Source organism: Sapajus apella, unplaced genomic scaffold (assembly GCF_009761245.1).
Source record: "Sapajus apella isolate SASKATOON/1434 unplaced genomic scaffold, GSC_monkey_1.0 scaffold49, whole genome shotgun sequence".
In the NCBI taxonomy this organism is placed as follows: domain Eukaryota; kingdom Metazoa; phylum Chordata; class Mammalia; order Primates; family Cebidae; genus Sapajus; species Sapajus apella.
Genome location: NW_022436989.1, coordinates 16547449 through 16559320, shown reverse-complemented (window position 1 = coordinate 16559320; position 11872 = coordinate 16547449). Strand labels below are relative to the sequence as shown.

Here is an 11872-nt window from a genome sequence, read left to right as displayed (position 1 = left end):
TTCTCTCTTTCTCTCTTTCTCTCTTTCTCTCTTTCTCTCTTTCTTTTTGAGATGGGGTCTCACTCTATCAGCTTGTACCACAGTCTGGAGTGAAGTGGTAGGAACACAGCTCACTGCAGCCTCACCCTCCTCAGTCTTTAGAGTAGCGGGGACTACAGGCATGCACCACCGCACTTGGCTAATTTTTAAAAATATTTTTTTGCGGGGGGGGGGGATCTCTCTGTGTTTCCCAGGCTGGTCTTGAACTCCTGGTCTCAAACAATTCTCCCAGGTCAGCTCCCAAGTGGCTATGATCACAAGCTAGACATGAGCCACCACATCTGGCACTAGGAACATTCTTTACCTTGATCTGGGTGATAGTGACATAGGTATGCCCATATAAGAATGCGCTGTGCTGGGCACTCGTGTCTCATGCGCTCTATGTGTGCCATGACACACGCAAGCCTCATTATATAAAACAATCCTCTAGAACACTTCATCATTCCACTGTTGGTGGGAATATAAATTAATGCAGCCACTGTGGACAGAAATTTGGAGATTTCTCAAAGAACAGAGAACTGAACAATTTGACCCAGCCATTCCATTACTGGGTATATACCCAAGGGAAAATAAGTTGTTCTACCCAAAAGACACATACACCTGTATGTTCATTGCAGAGTATGACAGCAGCAAAGACATAGAATCAACCCAGGTGCCTATCAGTGGTGGGCTGGAGAAAGAAATGTGGTTCACATACGCCATGGAATACTATGCAGTTATGAAAAAGAAGGAAATCACGTCCTTCTTTTGGCAGTGACATGGATGCAGCTGGAGGGCATTATCCTGAGTGAACTAATGCAGGAACAGAAAACCAAACACTGCATTTTGTCACTTAGAAATGAGAGTTAAACATCGGGTACACATGAACAATTCATGTATAACTATAAAAATTCATATTTTTACTGAAAAAAAGTTCTAGCAAAAGAAAAAATAGGTACTACATTTCCTAAATTACTGAGTCTGACTGATTAGATGGTGATCACTTAAACCGGTAATCTCACCCCCAGGAAAGTGGAGGCAGCAACTTCCTTCCTCAGTCACATGGCAGTGGCAACTTCTCAGCCACAGAGTCCTTGTGAAGACTGAAAGTGATAATAATGCATGAAAATGCAACTGACAAATGAGAACTGTGGGTTAGCAGTAGCAGCTCATTTCACCCCTACATGAACAGACTCCTGGGAAAAGAGCAAAACAGCTCCCCCAGGAAGCTCCCTTCTCTGAATTCTGTGCAGCCACTGCAAGATGACACACAGTCTTGCATTTGATTACTGTGTAGCTTTGCCTAAGATTATCTTGCAGCTCACCAAGATTCAAAGTTTCTCCTGGAGCTACAGAATCTTGTACAGAGCTAAAGGTAGTGGCAGCTAAATTACACTTAACACCATAGAAAGGGTTCCAGGTCTCTGAGTGCACAAACCCACTTAGAGCCAAGGGTCTCAGTTTAACTCTGGTTTTAAGAGAAAGATTTTTCTTTTCTTGTTTGTTAAAAAGGCTTTAAACCAACAAGAAACTCTAAAGATAAAACATTCAGCAATGTTAATTTTCAATGCCATATGTTTCTCTCCAGCTGCTCAAGGTCATACCTCCCCACTGAATGATTAGAGGGTTGCTGATATGGTACATGGGGGGAACACACACACATACACACTCACTCTCGCTCTCGCTCTCTCTCTCTTTCTCTCTCTCTCTGTGTCATATGAAGTCCAACCTCTAATAGAAAGAGCGAACAGTTCAGATCCCAGCCAGCCATGACAAAGGACTGACAAACCAAACAGACAGGAGCCCTTGAGCATCTGTGAAATCTGTCTGTTCCTCTGCCTCCTCCGAGAAACGAATCACAAGACTGCTCAGAATAAGAAACCAAAAGGGCAGAAGCTCAGAAAGCAGCCGGGCCTGAACTGCATGCTGTTTCCAAAGAGTGAGCTCTCATACTGTGTTGGTTTTCTGCACAGTGGGCAAGCAGGCTGACAGCTTGAGGGGGCTATTTTAGGGGGATATATGCTGCAAGTCTGGCTTAGAGAGGGCCCTAGGTTCTGCACTCCCAGTAGGCATTTCAGCTCCCAGGCAGAACACGCATCCCCACAGGGGTTAAGAGCCCAACGCTAGCACAGCGTTTGCAACATCCCGAGGGGATCCCACACCTCAACACTCAGCTAAAACCTAGGGGAGGTGAGAGAGGAGACAGAGGAGTGGGAGAGGGCCCTCTACACCCGTTACTACTGGCTGCGCTTCCAGAGAGGCTGATCCAGGAAGCTAAATACACTGAAAAACAGAAGGAAGGGGCTGGGAAGACTAGAACAGCCTGAAGAATGGCTAGGATTTCCATCCTTAACTATAGAATTGTTGCTTTTAGGGCTGGCACAGGATCTAGCACTGTTCCCTCCCTTTCCCTCCTCCTCCCCTCAGCCGGACACCAAATATCTCCTACTGTGTGCGCTCCCCTTGTGGTGGTGCTGGGGGGATGTGGCAGCTTGGAATACTATTCATAATGGTCCCCAGTGTCTACCTCCCTTACACACAGGGAATCTGGAAAGGTTTCTGGGTCATCAGAATTATCTCTTTCTGATTAAAAAAAAAAAAAAAAAACTCTAGCACAAGCAATACATATTTGCATACAATACCCAGTTACACACACACATCTACATACCTGCACCTTTCCACAAAATACACATTTCTGTACATACACATATACCTGTTTTTACAGTAGGTGCAAGGCAGGCAGCCTCTATCAAATCTAGAATTCTGTGCTTTCCTCATCTGATTCCAGCAGCAAAAGCTATTTGGATTATAAATTCTCGGTTATAAAGCCTGATTAGAGATCAAAATGCCACCTGCTTGCTTTCCTCCCCACCCCACTCTACCCACCCAGTGAGATTTGTTAATAAATGGGGAAACAAAGATGGAAGAGAGATCCAGTCTGCATTCTTTGCAAGAGGGAGCACACACTTGTCGGAGCATTTTAGATACTGTGCTCCGGTAAACCCTAGCAGGCTGATCCTCTTTGCTTTCAGAGTGGCTGGGGTGCAGCTCTCAGCCTGTTAATAAACACATCTATCTTCCTTCTCACTGGTAGGCGCAAGCATTTTCTCTGACCAAACCCATGCTTCTGCATCTATGTTCAGCCCCCATAAATCATATTCCATTGTTTTGGGGAAATCTGAATTCAAGTTTAACAAGCCATAAACCTCATCTCTCCACCCCCAACCACTCTAAATTTCCCTCAGGGAGTTAAAAGGCAAGCTCCCACACATGACAGAAAAACAAAACGGGGTAAAAAAAAAAATACCGACAAATAACCATGAATGTCTTCGTTTAAAGGGCCTGTGATTCTTCAGTCAGGTGTGAACTCAATGGACATCACTGGAAGCAGAATTTGAACCTAACGCTAAATGACACACGATCTTGCTCTTCATGACCATAAGTGCTGCAATGGCTAGACTAAATGGCTCTGCTGCAGAATTTCTCCCACTTCAAGGTTATTAAGAAAGATAAGATTGACTTAAAATTTATTTCAATGTGCTCACCCTTCTTACACCAGCACATTCAGGATTCTTATTCGTAACTAGGCTTGACCTAGCACAAGTTCTCTATTTTGCCCTTAGACGCGGAGAGGGACCTGCTGTGCTCTCCCAGGTGGACCTGTATCTCAAATGTTCTGAGATCGAAATTAGATCACAGATGCTCACGGCATAAAGTCTGCCAAACCAGGTCCATAGACTGGTACAGTTCTTAAAGAGACAATACGGAAAACAGCTGTCTAGGGCTGGGTGGCTTTAATGACATCCTGGAAAATATAGCACAGTATAAAAGGACTACACAGAGTGAATGATTTTGGAAATTCCCCAGTTCTTAACTACAGCCCCAAATGCGCATGCTTTAAAACACAGCTAACTGACTTTGCAAGCCCAGCTTTAGCTCCGGGCATCCACAACACAGCCTGCCAGAGGTCTGCAGACCACTCCCTTCTGAGAGAGTCCAGCTAACCCTACCGGCCTCCCAGCAGGCTGCAGCACAATGCCCATATCCAAGTCCAGGCACCAGCTGGAGATCCCTTGGGCCTGCCTTCCCATGTGCCGTGTTCCTGACTGGTTGAACAATAATCAGAGAAGGCCACAGGAAAAGCCGCATCATGCCCATCGCGGCCACTCCCTGGCCCTCATCAACACCGGTTGCGCGCACTTCTACGGAAGAACATAGCGTGCAGAAACACAGGCCTACAACAGAAGGCCATGGAACAAGAAATACCAGCATGAGAGGACGGCTGGAAACGGCTGGTCTGCAGCTTTCAAAGAAGGCAGAGGCTGCAGAACTTCTGCAGAGGAAGGAGTAATATTTTATCAGCCAACTCCCACAAAAACAGGCAGCGAAGAGGAATGGGGCAGCCGCAGCTGCCAGCACCCCAGCCACCGTCTCCAGGTACTCAGGGCTTGCCTGTGACCACAGCGGTAGGCAGGACACACCTGAAAGTACCTTCCGGAGGAAAAGCAGGCACCTTAACGCTGCCCGATCGGTCCCTTCACGCCTCCCCACTCTTACGAAATCTGGAATGGCGCGGTCAGGGAAAGTTTCTAGATTAGGAAGAAAACTAAGCCGTGTCGAGACGCCGTGGGTGGTCTCTCCCTCAGCTCTCACTGGGCCAGCTGCTACCTGCCTCGCCCCTGTCACCTGCTGTAAGGCTCACTCTTGAGCTCTCAGTGAAAAACGTCTCCCCCTGCCTCCATCAGCCACTCCGGGCTTTCAGAAAAGCCCCCTTTCCCGCCCCGCAACTAGGAAAACCTAACTTCAATGCACCCCTAAAGTCCGACCTACAGGTGTGACGGGTTCCAGTGCAGGGGTAGGGTACTCCCAGGAAGTGAAGGAAAAGGCCCCCGACGTCGTTGTCACTGGAAAAGTGCTAGCCACGGCCTCCGCCTCGCCCTCTCCACCCACGGGTTCGGAGCCCCCAGGCGCAGTCAGAACAATCCTCGCTCCTGCAGCTTCGTTTGTTTCCGGAGAGACACGAACAAGCCAGCCCACGGAGCGTCTGGACTTGCCCGCCTCAGCACCCACGCCTCCCCCGGGCCAGGTTCCAGCGCCGCCTCCGACACCCACCCGCGGGCCGCCTCTTACCGCCGGTGTCCTCGAAGTGCGGGGGCGGGCGATCCCGCAGCGCAGCGCTCCAGCCTGCGCCGGCCTCGTCCTCCTCCGGCTCCTGCGCGTCCGGGGCACAGGGTGGCGGCGGGGCGGCCCCTGCGGGTCCCGGGGGCTCGCGCTCGTCGTCCGAGGAGGCGGCCGAGGAGGAGCGCGAAGCGGCCGACGTGCTGTAGAAGGGGTTCCCGCCGCTGTCCGGGCCGGACTCGCCGAACACGTCGTCCGAGATGTGCAGGCTCTCGTAGCGCGCGCGGGCAGCCTCGAGCAGCGCCGGCGCCCTCCTCCGCGCGCCCCCGCCGCCCTCGGCCATGGCCCCGGCCGCCGCCCGCGCGCCTGCTCCCCACAGCGCCTCCCAGCCGCACGCGCCGGGCCCCGGGCCCGCGCCGCGGCCCGCCGCCCCCCACCAGCGCAGCCCGCAGCACAGCGCCCGCCGCCCCGCGCCCGGCCGGCCCGCCGTCTTGGCCGCCTCGGGCCCAGCGCCCGGGGAAGCGCCCTCGGAGCTCGGGCACCGCAGGCTGCGGGCCGCGGCGGGAGGCGAGCCGCGCGCGGGGGTGGCAGGGGCGACCCAGCGCGGGCGGGACGCAGAGGCTGCGGCTGAGACCAGGCGCCGCCGCCGCCGCCGCCACCACCACAGCCGCCGCTGCGTCTCCTCGGCGCTCACCGCGTCCCTGCGCGCCCTCCCCGCAGCCCACGGCACTCGGCTGCCGACCTTCCCCGGCGCGAGCCGCCAGAGGCGGGCCCCGCCTCCTCGCACCTCCCGCCCGCCGGCCAATGGAGAGCGCGGCCCGGAAGGCCGCGGGGATGCTGGGCGGGCCCGGCGCGTTAACGCCTCCACCCTCCTCGGCGGGGCGGGGCGGGGCGGGGCGCGCGGCCGGGGCTGGCGAGAAGGGGGAGGGCCGCTGGCGGCCTGGCGGTTCTCCTCCTGCAGGGACGCGCAGCCCGGGACCGCCACAAGCAGCGCGGGGTGGGGAGGGCGGGGCCGGGGGACAGGAGGGGAGGCGCCCGGGCGCTTTCAACGGTCCAGGTCTGCGGATGGAGCGGGGACCCACCCGCTCACTGTCCCCTTCAGCAGTCAGCGCCTGGCGCCAGGGAGCTGTCCGCCCCGGTGGTTCTGAACCAGGCGCTGCTGAAACGCTCCAGGTAGGCTATGGGCCCGACACTCCTGCGGCGGCTGCTGCCGAAGCTTCCCGTGGGTCACTGCCAGCTGCTCCGCATGCTCCCATAAATACAGGGGCTGTCCAGCTTCCGGGAATCTCGTTCTAATTAGGAGTCGGCCTTGTGGATCCACTGCTGGGGTCGGATGCTAACTCCGTCTCGCTTCAGTATCCTTGTAATTTAAGGGTGCCAGCACTGGAGTTAAGTAGGTAGTCATTCGTCATCATCTTTGACGCGTGGCATCTTTTGAACTCAAAATATCCATTACTTCCAAATATCGATTACTCTCACACCTCTATTTGAACATCTCCTTCATACACACACTCGAAACACTCATCTAGTAAAATGTTGCATGATCACCCAGGCTTCAGTGCTCTCATAAACAATAGCATCGAAGGGTTACATCCAGCCCTCTTCCTTTTGCAGGAATGTGTGGTGGTCATCCTGTTGATGGCGATACATGTAACGGAGATTGCCTTGTCTTCTTGCTCTCCTCCTCCTCCCTCGAATAATGCAATAAGTCACGCTAATGGTAAATGGGCCATAAAGTCACTTTCACTCTGAAATAAAATAAATCCTCGAAGATGTGAAGGGCTTACAAATCCTAATGGGCATTAACTAAATTATAGTTACACAAAACAGAAAGGCATGTTGCGATTTCTATGAATACATAACGGGTGAAGGACCATTTTGCCGCCAAGTGGGGTCAGACCTAGTGTCTAGCAGGAACCTTCACTCATGCCCTCCCCTCCCCAGCCCCTGTGGTTCCTCCTTCCAAATCAGGGGCTCTGCACAGGCATGAATTCATGATAATCACCAACAGACACTATATAAAAAGGAAAGGATTCATGGAACATTGCTTGCTATGTGGATTGGCTGAAAAATGAAGAAGTGCTTGCAAAGCATTTCGACTTCCTTGGAAGAATTATGCCACAAAAAATATCTGGTTTCCAACATACCTATATACTGTGGTAACCAGCTGAAAGATTTTGAAGAGGGTACAGGTAATCAGACTTATCAAAAAGGGTTATAGGCCGGGCGCGGTGGCTCACGCCTGTAATTCCAGCACTTTGGGAGGCCGAGGCGGGTGGATCATGAGGTCAAGAGATAGAGACCATCCTGGTCAACATGGTGAAACCCCGTCTCTACTAAAACTACAAAAAATTAGCTGGGCATGGTGGCGTGTGCCTGTAATCCCAGCTACTCAGGAGGCTGAGGCAGGAGAAATGCCTGAATCCAGGAGGTGGAGATTGCGGTGAGACGAGATCACGCCATTGCACTCCGGCCTGGGTAACGAGAGAAACTCTGTCTCAAAAAAAAAAAAAAAAAGGGGGGGGGGGGCGGTTATAGTAAAGCACAGGTTGAAGATGCAAGAAGCAGAATAAGACTCCATAGCTCAAAAGTCTGGAATTAGGAATTGTGTGAGGCCCCTACAAGATTTCGTGTTATCTATTTAAAATAGTTGAATGGAAAAAATAATTGAATGGGATCCAGAGAGTTAAAATCTGTTGGAAAGAGTTCCTTCTTTCCTTCTCCAGCTAGCCAGTGAAAAAGTCAACAGCTAAGGTGTATGTTTTAAAAACAATGAATTGCTTTACTACCCATAAGGAAGCAAGGAACAAAGTAACAGCAGTTACAAGGATGAAAGAAGTCTTCCAGTGTCCCTAATTTGCATTTGCATGGTCCTAATCCCCAGGAAATCTTGGGGACTTGTGATTGCTAGGCTCACAAATGCTTGTAGCTCACATTGCATGCAACATTGAGGAGAGTTGGTCACAAAAGAAACACTGAGAAATCAAATTGTTATTTCAAAGCTTGTCCAATAAAAATTAGATCAGTGTTTCAACCTAGAGTGAAGTATTTCATATGTTACTGTGTTTAAGCCAGTGTTTCCAAACAAGAAAACAATATTCCAACCTTTGAAAACAGGTGACTGCTTCTCACTGTGATAAGAGGAGGGGTGAGGGGATACAACAATTGTAAAACAAAAAAACTTTCTACTTTGGCTGGCATCCTCCTACTTGATAATCACCGTTATGATTCTACATCATTAACTTTTATTAGTAACATTATTTGTGAGAATAATTATAGTATCAATATCACGCTGAGAACTTTTAACTTTGAGTCTTTTGAAAACATCTTCCAAATAATTTAATTATGAAATATAATTAATTTTAGATGAATATTGAGCTTTTGGTTTTGTGGTTTTCCCAAAGAGCTCAAGGTAGTAAAAAGCAATTCATTTGTGTAGTAGAGTCCTTAGGTTTTGTTAAACCAATGGTTCATGTTTTTATGTAACTAGGGCTAATCACCATATTTCATTAAGTCTAAATAAACTTCCTTTCACGGCACAGTGCACCATTGTTTTATGTATCACTAAAAAACAAAAAAGTGCTGCCATAGGAAACTATGATACAATGGTTTCTTTTCTGTTCTAATTTTAATTTAAACTTATTGATAAAGCTATTTGATAATAATTTTTGGACAGATTTTTGTTATATATCACTCTAATGCATGCATAAAGATAAAACACAAATTAACTGGTTAAAGTTTCCCTAATTTCACATTCAGAATCTCTTTATCCTTGCTTACTTTCTAACTCAGAGTTGTCAATGCCCAGGTTTTCTCCACAACATGCTTCTCCAAGTCACTCAGAGCATTTGGTATGCTGCATTTCTTATATAAGTGCTCCTAACTCCTCTAAGCTACTGGCCTCCCACTGTATGTGTCCCCAAAGCAGGAGCACAGCAGCTATGGTCAGTCAGCACTGAGGAGGCCGATGAGAGAGCTGAGAGAGAAGTGGTAGCAGATGAAATCAAAGGAGGTTGGGTGGGTGTTAAATCTTGCAAGACTTTGAATTTTATTTGGGGTGATATGGGAAGCCACTGGAGAGCGTAGAGCAGAGAAATAAGATCTTGATGCTGGTGTTTTGTTTGTTTTGTTTTGTTTTCCCTGATCCAAGGTTTTCATACTATAACTAGATTTAATTTCCTCCTTCCAGTGGTTCTCAGAAGGCCTGTGGCCTGGCACAGCAAGGGATACATGAGGTCAGGCACACCCTAGGAATAGCAATGAAGTTGGCATAGGCTCAGGCTCTGTTAAGTGCATAGGGATTTTCACTTTCCCAGCACCAACTATAAGACATTCCTGATGTTAGAGATGTAAAATGTGAAAAAAAGGAAGAGGGCATCTTACAGGCCATAGAATACAGTATATATTTTTCCTTGGTAGTTTTACAAGTCTTGATTTTGCAAATAGTGAAGCTGTTGCAGGACACAGAAATGAACATGAAAGCTAATGTGCAGAGCACGCCTTGGCCAGCCCCAGACTGCACAGGCCAGATGAGGCTTGGGAAGTCTGCGTGTTGCGGGTCACTATAGATGGAGAAGGCAGGGATGGAGTTAGTGAAGCTGCTGCTTCTCCCCATGTTGTCCTCATCACACAAAAGGAGGGGGCTACAACCAAGGAGAAGCTCCTGGGACTGAGAGGGTAGGGGGAGAAAGAGTACAGCTGCTGGACAGTGGGCCACATGTGGGGAAGGAGGTCACAGGAGAATATGCATGGCACAGGGTGACATTTGGGCTCATATGTAACACAGGGACCTAAGGGTCCAACCTCTCTCACAGTGCTTTTATGTGTAAATTTATCCAGGATCCAACACAGAGAGGCAGAAAAAAGGAAATAGGATAATCCTGTGGAAGACTCTCGAGAAAATTCCCTTGTATTCAGATTGAGATGATCTAACTTTTTCATTGACTCATTCATTCATTCACTCACTAATTCAACAACTATGTATTGAGTCCTATTATGTGACAGGTTCTCTTCTAGGCACTGGGAATAAACTAGAGAAAAAGAATGAAGACTCTGTTTCTGTAGCACTTATGTTCAAACGGGGAGGGAGAGAAGAGACAAAAAATATATAACCCAGTAAATATGTGTATACCTGTTGTTGATAAGGGATAAAAAGTAGAGGGACAGAGACTGGTGGTTGTTGTGATTGTGGTGCTGTGTGGGTGTGTGGGTGTGTGTGCACGCACAAGCTTGTATACATTGGTTGGGAGAAGTTGCTCTGATAAGGTGACATTTGGGAGAAACTTGAATGGATTAAAGAAGCAAGCCATATGCATTCAGGACCAGAAACAAGTGCAAAGCACCCAAAGCAGGAGCACGCTAGCTGTGGTCAGTCCGCACTGAGGAGGCAGACGTGGTTGAGACAGAGAGAGAAATGGCAGCAGATGAAATAAAAAATTTGGGTGTCAAATCTTGCAGGACTTTGGATTTTATTTTGGGTGAAATGGGTAGCCACTGGAGAGCACAAAGCAGAGAAGTAAGATCTGACTTGCATTTTAAGGGCCTCACTTTAGCTTCTTAGAGGCAAATAGACTGAAGTGAGGAAAAGTGGAATCAGGAAGACCAGTTAGGATACTATTGCAATAGTCCAGGCCATAAAACAGGGTGTTTGGGACCAGACTGGTAGTGAAGGAAGTGATGAGAATTGGTCAGATCAGAATATGTCTTGAAGGTAGAACACACAACTTTTATGAAAGAATTAAATGTGGACAGTGAGAGAAAGACATGAGTTGAGAAGGACTCCATTTGGGCTTTGCTGTCGTTGTTTGCATGAGCTACTGCAAGAGCAGCAGGATTAAAGGGGAGGAACAATAGCTTGGTTTTCAGCATGTAGAGTTTTACACATCTGAGTGGGTCTGGAAAGCAGGTAGTTGAAAACAGGAACCTAGCGTTCAACCAGGTCTAGGCTGGAGATAAAATTGTGAGTGCCATCAGCAGAGAGATGGTAGATACATCTTGGTTGTTGTTGTTCTTGTTGTTTTGAGACAGTCTCACTCTGTTGCCCAGGCTGGAGTGCAGTGGTGCAATCTCAGCTCACTGCAACCTCTGCCTCCCGGGTCCAAGCAATTCTCTTGCCTTAGCCTCTTGAGTAGCTGTGACTACAGGCACCTGCCACCATGCTGGGCTAATTTTTGTATTTTTAGTAGAGATGGGGTTTCACCTTGTTGACTGTGGGTAACGCCCCATATAGGCACTGAGGAATGAGAGCTAAGCAGAACACTGGCACAGTTAGGGCTTGAGGAATATCTCACTTTATAGTGTTACTACTCAGTTTCCTTTTATATAGTCCTTTACATAATCATATATTAGTTTATAGAAATAGGGCTTGAAGTCTCCCTTTATATAATACTCTATCTATAATCATTAATAGTTGATAGTATGAGTGCCTGAAGAATATTTCCCTACATATATACCTATAATTATATCTTAGCTCATAATCGGAAGAATGCCTAGAGTGGACATAGTACGGAGCATGAATTAAGGAATAAGCAGCTTATAATCGGAGAAATGCCTAGAGCAGACACAGTGCAGAGCATGAATTAAGGGAAAAACAGTTATACCAGGACAAGAATCCATGGCCCAGGCGGCAGCGTTCAGTATCATAAAGATACCGGCTATATGGCAGGCTTGGGGCGAGAGCCACTCATCCTGATAAAGGAGTTGTAGGACCTTGCTCCAGTTCTTGTGGAAGGCTGCC

General features: G+C 48.5%; 1 protein-coding gene and 1 long non-coding RNA gene across 2 annotated transcripts in view; one reads left to right on the top strand and one right to left on the bottom strand.

The window, feature by feature from the left end:
• Window positions 1-5479, bottom strand: part of PGBD5 (piggyBac transposable element derived 5) — a 97997-nt gene extending 92518 nt beyond the window's left edge. The window contains exon 1 of the mRNA XM_032242361.1: window positions 5149-5479. Coding sequence (XP_032098252.1) covers window positions 5149-5479 — 331 coding nt within the window. The remainder of the gene's footprint in view (window positions 1-5148) is intronic.
• A 587-nt stretch (window positions 5480-6066) lies between these two features.
• Window positions 6067-11872, top strand: part of LOC116526095 — a 46287-nt gene continuing 40481 nt past the window's right edge. Inside the window, exon 1 of the long non-coding RNA XR_004257964.1 lies at window positions 6067-6309. This is a non-coding gene — a long non-coding RNA (uncharacterized LOC116526095). The remainder of the gene's footprint in view (window positions 6310-11872) is intronic.